The sequence below is a fragment of the Ranitomeya imitator genome, chromosome 3 (assembly GCF_032444005.1).
Source record: "Ranitomeya imitator isolate aRanImi1 chromosome 3, aRanImi1.pri, whole genome shotgun sequence".
In the NCBI taxonomy this organism is placed as follows: Eukaryota; Metazoa; Chordata; class Amphibia; order Anura; family Dendrobatidae; genus Ranitomeya; species Ranitomeya imitator.
In genome coordinates this window covers 304,167,765-304,184,706 of record NC_091284.1, presented here as the reverse complement: position 1 = coordinate 304,184,706, position 16,942 = coordinate 304,167,765, and the positions used below count along the sequence as shown (strand labels likewise).

General features: G+C 43.9%; 1 protein-coding gene across 7 annotated transcripts in view; it reads left to right on the top strand.

Moving 5' to 3' along the window:
* The window catches only part of TADA2A (transcriptional adaptor 2A), a 306,061-nt gene that overhangs the window by 273,184 nt on the left and 15,935 nt on the right, over positions 1-16,942 (top strand). For 2 of the 7 annotated variants that reach the window (XR_011319238.1, XM_069756577.1), the window contains 2 exons: positions 1,375-1,418; positions 6,255-6,328. Coding sequence is in view for 5 of the 7 variants with exons in the window: in XM_069756577.1 (XP_069612678.1) it covers positions 1,375-1,418; positions 6,255-6,328 (118 nt within the window). In the remaining 2 variants the exon portion in view is untranslated. Of the gene's footprint in view, positions 1-1,374; positions 1,419-6,254; positions 6,329-9,128; positions 9,481-16,942 lie in introns of those variants that run through there. The other 5 variants (XR_011319239.1, XM_069756578.1, XM_069756582.1 and 2 more) reach the window with 5 other exon arrangements.

The window sequence follows — 16,942 nt, the reverse complement described above, 5'->3', positions numbered from 1 at the left end:
CCCTCTGCCTGAGCGTCAGTGCAGAGGATGGGGAAGACACCGCAGCGGTGGAAAGGGGAAAGGTGACTATAGCAAGTGCCGGGGGCCTGAGCGACGAAAGAGGAGTATGTCATTTTTTATTTATTTTTTTTAATCGCAGCAACAGCATATGGGGCATAATAGTCTATGGAGCATCTTATATAATCAGCATTTGTGCAGCATTATATGGGGCAAATGTCTGTATGGAGGATCTTATGGGGCCATAATCTGCATTTGTGCAGCATTATATGGGGCATAATAGTCTATGAAGCATCTTATGGAGCCATAATCAACATTTGTGGAGCATTATATGGGGCAAATGTCTGTATGGAGCATCTTATGGGGCCATTATCAGCATTTGTACAGCATTATATGGGGCAAATGTCTGTATGGAGCATCTTATGGGGTCATAATCAACTTTTGTGCAGCATTATATGGGGCATATTTTAATACGGAGCATCTTATGGGACCCCTCATAAACTTTATGGAGCATTATATGGGGCGTATATGGGGCGTATTTTGTATGGAGCATCTTATGGGGCCCATCATGAACTGTATGGAGCATTATATGGGGCTCCTGATTCAATATGGATATTCAAAAACACTTAACCTACTGATGGCTCAATTAATTTTACTTTAATTGGTATCTATTTTTATTTTTGACATTTACCGGTAGCTGCTGCATTTTCCACCCTAGGCTTATACTCGAGTCATTAAATTTTCCCAGTTTTTTGTGGCAAAATTAGGGGTCTCGGCTTATACTCGGGTCGGCTTATACTCGAGTATATATGGTAAGTGAATCTAACTAGTAATTATGCAAGAAAACTAAAGGTTTCTTTTCATTAAATCATCTAACATCATATTGGTTCATCTAGAACAGAGGTCCCTAACCTTTCTGACGTTGAGGGCCACATCCAGCTATGAAAGAGCGTCGTGAGCCACATTCAGCTTTGAGAGAGGGTCGCGAGCCACAACCAGCTCCTTCCCCACTCACAGTAGTGACACTGAGAGCTTCCATTACTGGTATAATGACAACCAAAGCTTTTCCACTAAAATCACACCAAGGCAGTATGCCAAGTTCCACGGTTTCCTATCTCACCCGCATTCAGATCTGCTCTTCTGTACAGGGCTACACACAAAAGTCACCCTTTTGAGATCTGCTCTTAATAATTATTTACACCTGCAGCCGCGAGCCACACATCACAGGCTCGCGAGCCACATGTGGCTCCCGAGCTATAGGTTGGGGACCCCTGATCTAGAAGGTGTGTGTGGATGACATTGTTGAATGATTTTTTTTAAAAAAAAAACTTGGATCTGAGTGTTTTTTATTAATGTTGTTTATTTGTATTTTTTTAGTGATGCTGGTTTACATCAGATTGCTCCTATTATTTCAAGTTCAGGTATTTATCTCCGCAGTTCATGCATTAAATTTTCATATTGTTCTTCAAAGAGGTTGTTTGGTGGAAACTAGATATCATCTATCCATTGGTTAGGTGATGACTTATTAATCGGTGGAGTACACGTACACTGCTGTGACCCGCACCAATCAGTGGATAAAGGCATTAGAATGGAGTGGCAGCGCACAGGGCTTAACACCATCCCATTTATACCCAATGAGGCTGCCCAGTGCTTTTGCTTTGCTTTTTCGGTAGCTCCATAGAGAATGAATGAAGCAGAAAGCAGGCTTCTGTAGAGATCTGTACTGACACGGCTGTGGTTGAGGTAGGCACAGAATGGGTATTGCTGAAATGTCCAAGCAAGTTTATTAAAACGGCATAAACTGTTCTGGATAGAAAAACAAATGAACTGCTTTCTTCGGCACAAAGTAACAAACAGAAAAATAAACAGTTCATATAGTACTGCGGGTCCTCCCGCACAGGTCAGGTGTCTTTAGCACACACACAATGGAGGTCTCCACACCTCCAGCCTCAGCCACTGAATGAGGCAATTGGCCTCCATTTTATTAGCCAAAGCACGCTCCTGGGGTGGGGCTATGTGAACGGCCATACCCACCCATCTCCTATGACCGCTCGTGAAACGTGGTCCAAACAACTCTCTCAGCACTATACGTGCTGGAGCATACTTCCGAGCTCATATCACCGCAGCTAATAGCCGCGATAACACACATCTTCCCTCAAGGACTTGTCCGTCCGCCATCTTACATACCCTCCCCCTCTGCCCAAAGCCGGGGGGCTTCGCACCTTCTGCCAACAAACAGTGGACTTTCGGCAGTTTCCCTGGCCTATGCTCCACATGGAAGTTGAAATCTTGAAGTGCTAGGAACCACCTGGTCACTCGTACATTGTTCCCTTTTTTTTTTCCCTCAAACACTTCTGTGGTGCATGGTCTGACACCAGTCTAAACTTTCGGCCCAAGAGGTAGTATCTTAGTGTGTCTAATGCCCACTTGATGGCTAAACACTCCTCCACTATGGAGTAATTTTTCTCACAGGAAGACAACTCTTGGCTGAGATACATTATGGGGTGATCGTCCCCATTCACCTCTTGAGATAGGACTGCTACCAGCCCGACATCCGACACGTCTGTCTGGACCACGAACTTTTTAGATAAATCGGGTGCTACCAGCATCGGCTGATTACACAGGGCCAGCTTCAGTTCCTGGAAGGCCATCTCAGCTTCTGGAGACCACTTGACCATAACTGACTTTGTCCCTTTAAGGAGGTCAGAGAGGCTGCTACTATGGTGAAGTTTGGGAGAAACCTGCAGTAATAGCCCACAATGCCCAGGAACGTCCTCACCTGCTCCTTTGAGTGGGGTTGTGCCCAGCCCTGGATCGCCTCAACTTTATCTGGGGCTTTATTCGCCCCTGCCTACAACATAGCCCAAGTATCTTGCTTCCTCCATTCCCTCGGCACACTTATTCGGGTTTATGGAAAACCCCTCCTTCCGTAGAGCATCAAAGATCGCCTGGACCTTGCCCAGATGGTTCCCCAATTTTGGCTGAAGATTACAATATCGTCCAGATAAGTCGATGCATACTTTTTGTGGGGAGCTAGGATGCGGTCCATGGACCTCAGGAATGTTGCTGGAGCTCCTTGTAACCCAAATTGCATACATGCATATTGGAAGCATCCATATGGTTTTGAAAAGGCAGTCTTCTCTTTGGCGCTTTGGGACATGGGAATTTGCCAATATCCTTTTGTGAGGTCAAGTAATGTACCGAGCCAGGCCTAGCCTCTCAATTAATTCATTGACCCTGGGCATGGGGTAGGCATTGGTCTTAGAAACCTCATTCCGATAATTATTGCAAAATCCCCATTCCCCATCTGGTTTTGGCAGTAGGACTATTAGAATTGACCAGCCACTCTTTGATTCCTTGATGACCCCCAGGCTCAGCATCCGCTTCACTTCCTTGGAGATCACCTCTTGGCATGCTTCGGGAATCCAGTAGGGCTTCAAGTTGACCCAGATATTAGGCTCCGTCAGGACGTCATGCTCTATGACCTTCATACAACCTGAAAGTTCTGAGAACAGGTCCCTGTTACGCTGTATCAACTCTCGGCACTACTGCTTCTGCAAGCAAGACAAGGTGTCTGCCACCTTGACATCCTCTGCACCGACATCGGACTTGGCCAGCAAACAAGGAGCTTCCACGGTTTCTCTGTCCTGCAACGGTTTTATCAGGTTCACGTGGTACACCTGGTAGGGCTTTCGCTTCCCCGGTTGGTGGACTTTGTAGTTTACCTCACCAACTTTCTCTATTACCTCATAGGGACCCTGCCACTTGGCCAGGAATTTGGTCTCCACCGTGGGTACCAGCACCAGTACTCGATCGCCAGGCTTGAAGTGTCTCACCCTTGCCGGCCTATTGTAGACCCTTGACTGCGCCTCTTGTTCTTTGAGGAGGTGCTCTCTCATGAGGGGCGTCACCTTGGCAATCCTCTTGCATCTGGGCCACATGCTACCCTCTTTTGGGTGTCAGCCCCGCTTTGGGAACCCCAGTATGGAGATGCCCCGCCCCCTTGCTTCCTCAAGGCCCTCTCGACCACCAGGTACCTCTCCACCAAGCTGACTGGGTCATTAAGGGGATCTCCCTGTGCAACCCAGTATTGCACCGGCCTGGGTAGGGAATGTATCAACCTGTCCATGACAACCTTCTCCACCATCTGTGCTGGGGAGGAGGATTCAGGTTGCAACCATTTTTGGACCAGGTGTAGGAGATCGAACATTTGGGACCAGGGAGGTTTGTCACTGCAATACGCCCACTCGTGCACCCGTTGCGCCCTGACAGTCAAAGTTACTCCTAAATGTGCCAAGATCTTGGCCTTCAACTTGGCATATTCTTTTTCATCCTGCAACGCCAAGTCCTAATATACGGTTCACCTGTTAAATATGGCGCCAGAACTTCAGCCTACTGCTCCAGAGGCAATTTCTCCCTCTCCGCCACCCTCTCAAACACTGCCAGGAACACCTCAACGTCATCCCCTAGGGTTATCTTTTGCAAGACTCTTCTTAACGTCTTCCTCACGTAAGAGTCATCAGACGGACTTTGGGTTGGGGCCTCGTCCTACCCTGGATGGCGGTCATCAGAAGCTGCATCTGCTGACATTACTCCTGCTGGCTCTACAGGATCTGCCTCCGCTGCTCCTGCTGGATCTGCTGTAACAGCCTGTTGGTCACTTGCTGTTGTTGCTGTACCTGGACCAGGTGTTTCAGCATCTTGCAGCGGCATGCTATTCCATCCGGTTTGCATTTAGTTGGACCATCATTTATTTTTCAACAGGACAATGACCCCAAACACACCTCCAGGCTGTGTAAGGGCTATTTGACCAAGAAGGAGAGTGATGGGGTGCTACGCCAGATGACCTGGCCTCCACAGTCACCAGACCTGAACCCAATCGAGATGGTTTGGGGTTAGCTGGACCGCAGAGTGAAGGCAAAAGGGCCAACAAGTGCTAAGCATCTCTGGAAACTCCTTCAAGATTGTTGGAAGACCATTCCCGGTGACTACCTCTTGAAACTCATCAAGAGAATGCCAAGAGTGTGCAAAGCAGTCATCAAAGCAAAAGGTGGCTACTTTGAATAACCTAGAATATAAGACATATTTTCAGTTGTTTCACACTTTTTTGTTAAGTATATAATTCCACATGTGTTAATTCATAGTTTTGATGCCTTCAGTGTGAATGTACAATTTTCATAGTCATGAAAATACAGAAAAATCTTTAAATGAAAAGGTGTGTCCAAACTTTTGGTCTGTACTGTAGGTGATATCTTGTTTTCACTGGACAACCTATTTAATTTATATTTGTCATATATGAATACAATTCTGAATGGGAAAATTAAGTTCAATTAATGATTTGATTTGATGTCATAGTTATGTGAGTTTAACCTCACTGTTCAGAGAATTCTGTATCTTATTGAATCTAGAGCAACACTTGAAGCAGTGTCAAGATTTTTCTTACTTGGAGTGCCACTGAGGTCACAAAATAACAAAATTGTAAAATAATTGTAATGTACTTACTGTAGATTTGTGATGAAGTTATTCATTCAAGGGTACTTTTGTATGCAGGCCAGGGTGAAAAGGCAGTTGTTTGTTCACTCGAAATTGTGCAAACTTGGTCTATGTATATAGTTAAGGGAAATCACATGGTCATATGTGGCCTAATAGACAGTGATACTTTGAACAGTTTTTATGTCTCTGTATTAGGGCAATTTCACATTGCGTAATTCGCAACGTTTATTGTCCCGTAGGGCTTTACATCTGAACCCCCACAAAATGGGATTCGTGCATAGACTATAATGGTGCTGACAGAGTTTACATGTCCTACATCTGTTGGAAACGGACATCTAGATGTAGTAGACTGCGTCTTAGTGTCCGCCTCCAGTACACCTGAAAATTTTGTACGGCAGCACTCATTGACTCTGTCGGCACCTTAATAGTTCATTACTTTATCGGTGCATATGACCTGAATCCCATTTTGCAGGTGGTTTGCAGATATGACTGACCAACGTAGGACAAAGCGCAGTGTGAAAGTTCCCTTAGAGTGCACACTGTTCATTTGTCACATTGAACAAGATTGATTATTGCATTTGACTGATTATAATTAGAAAAGGATCAACAATGCAGATAATTTAGGATATGCTTTCCAATGACTGTGTCTAATGCATTTTTTTAATAAATATTGTTCATTTGTACATTGCTGGATAATAGATGTGTGAATAAACCTTTAGTACCAGCTACAATCTCAGTAACTGCTACAAATATATATGTTCTAGGAAGAAGAAGTGCTCCTCCACTAGATTTAACTGGACTTCCTGGGACAGAAAAGCTCAATGATAAAGAGAAAGAGGTATGGTAGTAAGTGTTTTCAGACTCGCCAATATCATTTATGTTGTCACTTTGGATCCTATATGAATATGTATGCTATTATAATATTTATTATATAGTGTTCAGCATAAGAGTGCACCCCAACAGATTTGGCAGAAAACTTTGTTTCCTGTCAGAATTAATATTTTGCAGGGGCTACTATACTAAAAAATACTCCCACAAATGTGGGCCATTCATTGCTAAATAGATTTGTTATTTTGCACACCCAAAAAAGCTATTTTCCTTTCCCCCATGACAGCACCACATGAGTGGTCCACAAGGACGGGAATCGTACTGAAATAAAAGGGCTGCACCTCTCCCCCATATCAATTTGTTTCCCATTTAAGGAAGCTGAAGAGCAGGAGCTGAAGCAAAAAACAAACTTAACTAGACCTGGCTGGTTGTCTGGAAGAACGGCTCCTTTCCTGGAGCTCCGGTGTCGGGTCCTGGTTGTGCCGACACTGTTGAACTTCTGGTGGTCCGGAGGAAGTTGCTGTGGCTGATCCAACATTTAAAATTAGGTCTGACCACCAAAAGAGTGGGGTTACTCCTTCTCTCCTTTCTTTGGTGATATGGAGAAACCGCAGAGTAGAGAGACAGAAGGCACCCCAACAGATTTGGCAGAAAACTTTGTTTCCTGTCAGAATTAATATTTTGCAGAGGCTACTATACTAAAAAATACTCCCACAAATGTGGGCCATTTATTGCTAAACAGATTTGTTATTTTGCACACCCAAAAAAGCTATTTTCCTTTCCCCCATGACAGCACCACATGAGTGGTCCACAAGGACGGGAATCCTACTGAAATAAAAGGGCTGCACCTCTCCCCCATATCAATTTGTTTCCCATCCTTGAAGGAAGCTGAAGAGCAGGAGCTGAAGCAAAAAACAAACTTACCTAGACCTGGCTGGTTGTCTGGAAGAAAGGCTCCTTTCCTGGAGCTCCGGTGTCGGGTCCTGGTTGTGCCGACACTGTTGAACTTCTGGTGGTCCGGAGGAAGTTGCTGTGGCTGATCCCACATTTAAAATTAGGTCTGACCACCAAAATAGTGGGGTTACTCCTTCTCTCCTTTCTTTGGTGATATGGAGAAACCGCAGAGTAGAGAGACAGAAGGTCAATGGGTGCACTAATCCGCTATCCTGAAACTGCATGGACCAGGGATCGCCCGCTCTCCTTTCCTGTGGGCATAATACTACTCAGACAATGCAGGGTGAGGGTAAGACACTGTGACAATACTTTATTGAACCACAAAACTGACAGTTACATATAGGACAGTCCCAGCAAAATACACAAGATCACATTACAAAGTCTCACACTTCGGTTAGCTCGGCAGGAGTAGAGCCGCTGAAACTTTGGTACTTCCAGGGCCAACTACCGCCACCAGTGGCACCCCGCTTTTGTTGGGCACCCACTGAGAAGAATTAACGACAAGCTTAGGAAGCTAAAAGTCCATTGATGTATGAAAGCGGATTCTCTAAACGTCTTTGAGTGTTCAGTGATGGTCAAAGAAGCAGCTCTGCATTTATTCAGTTGTAGCCATGTTGCCATGGCTACTGTAACATAGTCTCTCTACAAGAGAGAAAGAACAGCGGGCACAGCCAGAATAGAAACCGAAGGGTGCAACTATTGCGCCAAAGACATAAATGTATCCAAAGAAGAAAAAAAGCGCAAATGAAAGTGCACACAGAACAAATAACAAGTGAAAAAAACTTTGTCATGTCAGGCATATATACCAGTAAGTGCAGTTACTATTGTTTCCACGATCGGAAACACCGATGGGTAGCAATCAAAGGACATTCAGACCAGCTGTAGTTTGTCAGCGCAATAAAGCAAGAAGTACCAAGCAATCAGATTAATAGTCAAAGAGTGGGTCACGTTAGTCAAACATAGAATTTGCATCTGCGCAGTAGAAAAGCATGCGTTCCAAATAAGCCGTCCCACTATGCGTATCACCGGCCGGAAGTAATCGCAGCACCTGCGCAGTGAGACCACGTGCGTTCCAACATAGAAAAATGCGCTCCAGAGACCAGAAGTTATCAAAGCGCATTCCAAAGAAGCAGAGAATGCGTCCCACCACCAGGATATAGCGAACAGGAACTGCAGAAGCAAGCAAGGTATTGAAGAAAAAAGAAAATACAGAAATATTGAGACCATTATTAAAAATGTAACGCTCACAGGCCAAATACATACGGCCATATCAATAGATGCTTTAACAAACAAACAGTAGGGACATAACCCTATGGCATGTAAACACATAAGTGTGATTAAGGGTCCAGAAGGGGCCAATGAGTGGAAGTACACCTAAAATCTCCCCATTGCGGACCCACACTCATACCATGATAATCATGTCGGGGCATTAGAAAACCTGTGAACAACAGATCCTCATTCAGGCCACCAGGTGTGACCGACCAAAGCTTATAGATCCATCTAGACTCGAGTCTCAAAAGTTCACCCTAATTGTCAAACTTGCGAAAATTGTTAGGGACACACAGTGGAAATCTGTGCTTTGGTCTGATGAGTCCAAATTTGAGACCTTTGATTCCAACCACCATGTCTTTGTGCGACGCAGAAAAGATGAACGGATGGACTCTACATGTCTGTTTCCCACCGTGAAGCATGGAGGAGGAGGTGTGATGGTGTGGGGGTGCTTTGCTGGTGACACTGTTGGGAATTTATTCAAAATTGAAGGCATACTGAACCAGCATGGCTACCACAGCATCTTGCAGCGGCATGCTATTCCATCCGGTTTGTGTTTAGTTGGACCATCATTTATTTTTCAACAGGACAATGACCCCAAACACACCTCCAGGCTGTGTAAGGACTATTTGACCAAGAAGGAGAGTGATGGGGTGCTACGCCAGATAACCTGGTCTCCACAGTCACCAGACCTGAACCCAATCGAGATGGTTTGGGGTGAGCTGGACCGCAGAGTGAAGGCAAAAGGGCCAACAAGTGCGAAGCATCTCTGGGAACTCCTTCAAGATTGTTGGAAGACCATTCCCGGTGACTACCTCTTGAAGCTCATCAAGAGAATGCCAAGAGTGTGCAAAGCAGTCATCAAAGCAAAAGATGGCTACTTTGAAGAACCTAGAATATAAGACATAATTTCAGTTGTTTCACACTTTTTTGTTAATTATATAATTCCACATGTGTTAATTCATAGTTTTGATGCCTTCAGTGTGAATGTACAATTTTCATAGTCATGAAAATACAGAAAAATCTTTAAATGAGGTGTGTCCAAACTTTTGGTCTGTACTGTATACCTGACATGAGTCTCTTGTTGACTTCCACTGATGAAGCTACATGGAGTAGAGTCTCTCTAAGCACAGGTAGATCCTCCTTTTTATAGTTCACAACTGTGACGCTTAGGGTGAAAATGTGGACCCTCTGGACCGCGGCAACGAACCCCTCACGGACGAGCTAACCAGATGGACCTCCCCCTATACAGGTAGAGTTAGGGGCAGGCCCGTGAGGGACTATCGCCACGGGAGCTGGGGGACCAAGATGGAAAAGAAGGAACACGAGGCTGACGAGAGCGACAGAGGCTAGGGAAATGGCAAGGACCCAACAGGAGACACAGGAGATGCAAGGACACAGAGACAGACAGGAGTACCGCAGAGACACAGGAGCTGACAGGTACACCGCAGGGATACAGGAACCGGCAGGGTACTGCAGAGAAGCAGAGGCTGGCTGGAACAACGCAGGAACACAGGAACGGACGGGATACCGGAGTGATGGAGAGGCTGGCAGGAACAACACAGGAACGGACGAGGTACAGGAGTGACGGAGAGGCTGGCAGGAACAATGCAGGAACACAGGAACGGACGAGGTACAGGAGTGGCGGAGAGGCTGGCAGGAACAATGCAGGGACACAGGAATGGGCTGGGTATTGCATAGACTGAGACAAAAACCAAAAGTCAGAGAGCACGAGAATGCACAGAGACCATGGGCAGCCTAGGGCAATAGTATGCACAAATGACCATAGGCACAGGAGAGAGGAAGAGGCGGGTATATAAAGCAGTGCTGCGCATTACCTCTGGGTGAGAGTCCTCCAGAATGATAGAGAGGACAGGCAGGAAGCAGAGGAGGGAGACTAGAAGTGCGCACGCGCAGAATTGAACCTGGCGTGCGCGCGCACTATACGAGCAGCAGGGGGTGGGAGCGGATGCCGAAGAGAAGACGCTGCAGAGGAGGAGCCGCGCCGGGACGCCGAGGACAGGTAAGTATGAGAGAACGTGTCAAGCAGCAGCAGCGGCGGCGTGACACAAACTCTCATACAGTCATTAGTCCACAGGCTTGGGGGAAGGTGGAAGGAGACCATCCCTCACTTCTCGAGTGTTCAAACACCATGTATAGTTTGTCCTTCGGATTTGCAGAGCACCTATAGGTCATCAACATATTAACAAACATTGTTCAATTATCCTGTGTCTTTGTTTACCAAGGTTAGTAGAACAATACTAGGACTAGATACAATAGCTACTCAGCGGCCAGTCAACAAATGGCAGACATTGAACATTAATTCAATTGCCAATAAGAATCAACATTCAGCCTCACATGAACAGTAGTCCCTGGGCCTACTGAAATAATACGTCTGGTTAATTAACCCTAGAATGCGTGACCATAGAAATCTACACTATTACGTACCTGGGGCCTTTGAGGCCTGTTTTCAAATAACATGGAATAACTCAAAAAAATTTTTTTTTAAAAGTTATTTGAAAGTAAGCATGCATTCCCACTAGCTCTGGGGTCCGCCTGGACGGGATTTTGTAATGGATCTGACCTCCTGGTGACCCCGGCTAAGGCTGGTAGAACGCGTACCTGGGGCCTCGCAGGCCTGTCAGGTTACTTTTTTATTATTTTCTGTAAAACTACTTTAGTTACAATTTTGAAACTCTAGGTATTCCTCAGCTATATAGTTGTTAGTAATTTCAGTTGTTCGTATATTTTTATGTTATAGGCATTTCGTAAAGCAACGCTTTTTTTGTGACTACCCCATATTCACGTACCTGGGGCCTTTTAGGCCTGTGTGCAAATAACATGGAATAACTCAAATAAAAATACTTTTCAAAGTTTATTTTAAATTTGCAAAGTAAGGATGCATTCCACTAGCGCTGGGGTCCACCAGGAGGGGATCCGTAATGGATCTGACCTCTTGGTGACCTCAGCTAAGGCTGGTGGAATCCCAGCATTCCATCAGCCTTAGCTGGAGTTACCAGGAGGTCAGATCCATTATGGATCCCATTCTGGTGAACCCCAGCGCTACTTGGAACATAGCCTAAGATGTGTATAATTCCAAAAAAAAATTATGTACATAAAACAACAAAAATGTAACTAAACGGGCACGCCCAATATATTCACTCAGTGCAATTTTTTATGATGGATACATTTTTTCCTATAAAAAGTTTTTACATAAAGTCTGTAGCAAACTTGGTGCAGGAATATTTATTTTCCACTTTACATATTCCCCCGACAATTCTTGCATATTATTTTTTCTTCAGAATGTTCCCTGCATACATTTTGTCCGCAAGTAAAACAGAAACGCTCCGATTTTCTTTCTTTCTTTGCTGGACAAATATAGCAGAGCTTTCTTTTTTTTTCTCTTTGCTCTGGCTGTTCCTGAAAGCATATTCCACATCGGATCATTGCCTCTGTAATTTGCCTTGATAAGCATTTTGTGCTGCTTCTCTCTAGCATAGTAGTCATCAAAAGTTCATAACAAAGTTCTGTCAAAAATAGACGTCTCTTGTCATTCCTGTTGGCATGGAATTCTGGATTAGTTTGACAATAAACAATATAGCTATTGAGGGATGACACATCAAGGCTTATTGGAAAAAAGGGCAACAGGCCAACGTTTAGTCTGCCTTTTACACGAATATTCAGTAATCATTTCGTCCATCTTGTCGACACCTCCTTTTGTCTTATTATAATGAAGTATAATTTCAGGTTTTTGTTTCCGTGTCAATACTTTCATCGTGATGCATTGTGCTCAGTAATATCACAGATTTTTCTTTCTTGGCTTTATAGGACACCATCGTTGCCTCATTGCAGAAACCGAATACACTCTCGTAGATTGGTCGCTGTGCATTGTGCTTCATTATTGGTGGAATTTCGCGGCGGTTTGGTCTCATTGTACCAACAAGTGTTAGTTGTTTCTGAAGCAAAAAATTGGCCAGTTCTAAATTAGTAAAATAATTATCCATAGTGATATTTTTTCCAGAATGGAAAATTGGTAAAGCTAGTGTTTTCACTATGTTGGAACATAGATCTTTCTGGACTGGAGCGTCAGCTTCTTTTCCACAGTAAATCATGCCATTCATCCCATAATAAGTTGCTGAATCGCACATCCAGAAAATTTTTATGCCGTATTTAGCTGGCTTACTGGGCATATATTGGATAAATTTGCAACGTCCCCTAAAGGCAAGAAGTTGTTCGTCCACTGTCACATATTCGCTAGAATTGTAAAGTTTGTAACAGTTCTTGATAAAAAGATTCCATATACGGCTAATAGGCGCTAATTTATCGGTTGCCAACCTCACAGGCCGAGTTCTCTTTTCATCAAAACGAATGCATCTCCTAATAGCCTCAAATCTATCTACGGACATAGTGGCTTTGTAATGTGGATCTGCAAATGGGTTCAGAAATAACTCTCTGATTGGCACATCATATGATTTAGTCGACCCTGCCAGAAGAGTAAGGCCAATATAGGCATATAGTTCCTCTTTAGTTAAATTTTTCCAAGTTTTTTTTTTTTCCGAAGCAATACGTTTACCTTCCACATTCGTACACAAAACTACCTCATCTGCAATATCATCTGAAACAAATTTACTGAAAACATCTTTTTTGGACATGAATGGGGAAATTCCGACAGCTCCTTGAGGAACTCTAATAATGTTATGTGATGGGGTGCGTGCATGAGCCACAGCAGTACTGTTCCAAAAAACACTTGTTTTAGACGTTCTACTTGCACATTCTGCTGGATCCATTACTTCTTCATCATCTGAGGAATCGCTGGACGATGAAGTTGATACATTAGCTGGTGGAATATACTCTTCATCCGACAAAGAAATGTCATTGTCTTCATCACTATTGAAAATAATCGCCTCAATTTCTTGGACAGTCAATCCCCTTGATGTAGACTGTGCCATTGTAATCTTAGATGTGAGTAAACTAAAATGAAAAGTAAAAACTAAAGATTACAATCAGGCTTGTGCACTATACACTGTGTGTGCTAAGACTTTGTTAGTGTTTGTGTGCTTAGGGTAAAGTACAGCCCCCCTACTCTTACCTTCAACAGATCACTTTCTTGTAAGTGCAGTAGAAGCCTCTGGTTTTGGAGCTCAGAAAGGTTCTTTGTTACAGACCAAAGAAAGCTGACTTCTTCCTCCAAAGTCTCTCCAGCAACTAGGATTTAGGACTAAAGGACCTGTACTGACATCATAATCACGTTACTTTGTGAGGGGAAACTCCCTTCCAGGATCACATTACCATGTCAGGCAGAATCCACACTCTTCCCAGCAACAACCATCGACCAATAGTCCTAAAGACTGAGTCATAAGTTCTTCCCCAACAACAGTACAGACAAAAAGACTGAGGAGTACATGTAAACCAAAGCAGGCCTCAAAGGCCCCAGGTACGTGAATCTGGGGTAGTCACAAAAAAAGCGTTGCTATACGAGATGCCTATAACATAAAAATATATGAACAACTGGATATTACTAACAACTATATACCTGAGGATTAATGTAGTTTTACAGATAATAGAAAACAAGTAACCTAGCAGGCCTGCGAGGCCCCAGGTACGCGTTCTAGGGTTAAGAATAAATGCTGTGTCGTCACAAGTAGCGAGGGCAGTGTCAGAGTAGATGTAGAAGTGGCAGAAGTGACAGTAAGACCAGCCAGAGAATCATAATGGGCCTTAAACTCACTACCTCTAGAGGAGAATAAATATATGATTGGATCCAGCCTCCAAATCCAGTACCCATACTAAGCGCCCAGATGGTGAGTGATCTGTGTGAAAGTTCATCATGGTATTTAAGCCCTTTTTTCTTGTGTTTAATTACTAGGAAATGCCTGCGAAATATAGCTAAAAATATAAGAATAAGGCTTTGACAAAGATCGTTTAGATCGAAACGCGTTGCCTCTGTGCCTCTGTTGTCTATTGGCACATACTGTAGGGAGCTTGTACACCATGTACATTATGTTTTTTAATGGTACTAATAACACTAGTTATTTTTAAGGAGCTGAAACTCAACCCCCTTTTTTTCTTCTAAAGAATAAGGAATGTGCGCTTTGCTAAGATAAGTGACCTGACTCATGGAAGAAAAAATTCTGTTCAGATTGTATACAGAAAACTAGCTGTGAAGAATCCCCCAAGTTGGTCATGGATTTGAGATCTGTGATCAGGACACAAGCTGAGGATTCCCTTAAGTCCCTTATTCAGAAGGATGGTGATGGAAATGGAAAGAAAAGATCTAAGAGATTACCAACTGATTAATCTGTAAGATTTGGAAGGTGACTGTGGATCAGATTCTCCCCTTCCTTATCCTCTGATGGCGATACATGGGGTTAGGCTGTGCCTTCCTATAGAAAACATAGCATCTCGGATGCTAAGAGCTCTAAATCAACTCAGGATATGATGTTTGATGGATTAGAGCAAGAAAAGAGGTGCACATTTCCAATTCATGAGAAGATTTAGACTCATTAAAAGAGAATGGAAAAAACGAAGAGGAAGGATTCATTACTATCATCATCCTAACCCCTTCACAACCTTGGGGTTTTTTAGTTTTTATGTCTCCATTTTTTGCTACCCTTCTTCCCAGAGCCATAAATGTTTTATTTTTTGGTCAATATGGCTGTGTGAGGACTTGTTTTTTGCAGCACAAGTTGTAATCTTGAACTGCACCATTGGTTTTACCATATCATGTACTGTAAATCAGAGAAACAATTCAAAGTGCAGAGAAATTGCAAAAAAAAAAATGCAATTCCACCATTGTTTTTTTTTTTTTTGTTACCATGTTCACTAAATGATAAAACTTCCCAGCCATTATGATTTTGCAGGTCATTACAAGTTCACAGATACCAAACTTGTATGTTCTGTTTTATTTGTGGTGAAAAAAAATCCAAAGTTTGCAAAAAATGAAATAAAAGCTTTTCCATTTTTTGTGATCTGGGGCTGAGTGATGAATTACCGTATATACTCGAGTATAAGCCGACCCCCCTAATTTTGCCACAAAAAACTGGGAAAACTTATTGACTCAAGTATAAGCCTAGGGTGGAAAATGCAGCAGCTGCCGGTAAATGTCAAAAATAAAAATAGATACCAATAAAAGTAACATTAATTGAGACATCAGTAGGTTAAGTGTTTTTGAATATCCATATTGAATCAGGAGCCCCATACAGTTCATGATGGGCCCCATAAGATGCTCCATACAAAATACGCCCCATATAATGCTCCATATTAAAATATGCCCCATATAATGCTGCACAAAGGTTAATAATGGCCCCATGACATGCTCCATAGAAGCATTTGCCCCATACAATGCTGCATAAAGGTTGATGGCCCCATAAGATGTTCCACACATTATGCCCCATAAGATGCTCCACACATTATGCCCCATGAGATGCGCCACACATTATGCCCCATGAGATGCTCCACTCATTATGCCCCATGAGATGCTCCACACATTATGCCCCATGAGATGCTCCACACATTATGCCCCATGAGATGCTCCACACATTATGCCCCATGAGATGCTCCACACATTATGCCCCATGAGATGCTCCACACATTATGGCCCATGAGATGCTCCACACATTATGCCCCATGAGATGCTCCACACATTATGGCCCAATAAGATGCTCCACACATTATGCCTCATAAGATGCTCCACACATGGCCCCATAAGATGCTCCACACATTATGCCCCATAAGATGCTCCACACATTATGGCCCCATAAGATGCTCCATACATTATGGCCCCATAAGATGCTCCATACATTATGGCCCCATAAGATGCTCCATACATTATGGCCCCATAAGATGCTCCACACATTATGGCCCCATAAGATGCTCCATACATTATGGCCCCATAAGATGCTCCATACATTATGGCCCCATAAGCTGTTGTTGCGATTAAAATAAAAAAAATCACATACTCACCTCTCGTCGCTCAGGCCCCTGGCACTTGCGATAGTCACCTTCCTCGTTCCACGTGCTCTGTCTTCCATCCTCTGCACTGACTGTTCAGGCAGAGGGCGGCGCTCACACTAATCACGTCATCGCGCCCTCTGACCTGAACAGTAGGTGCAGAGGATGGAAGACAGGGCAGCGCGCAGCGGTGGAACGAGGAAGGTGACTATCGCGCAATGCTCACCTCCCCCGTCATACTCTCCTGCTCCCGGTGTGGTCCCTGGTAGCGTCTCATTGTCAGATGGTCTCCGGGAGCCGGCGGCATCTTGCTGTATTCAGAGGTCAAATACCGCTGATTACAGTAATGAATATTTGTCCATATTCATTACTTTAATTAGCGGTACCACGTGACCGCTGAACACAGGAAGAGCTGCCCGGAGACCATCGGACATGCAGGGACCGCGCCAGG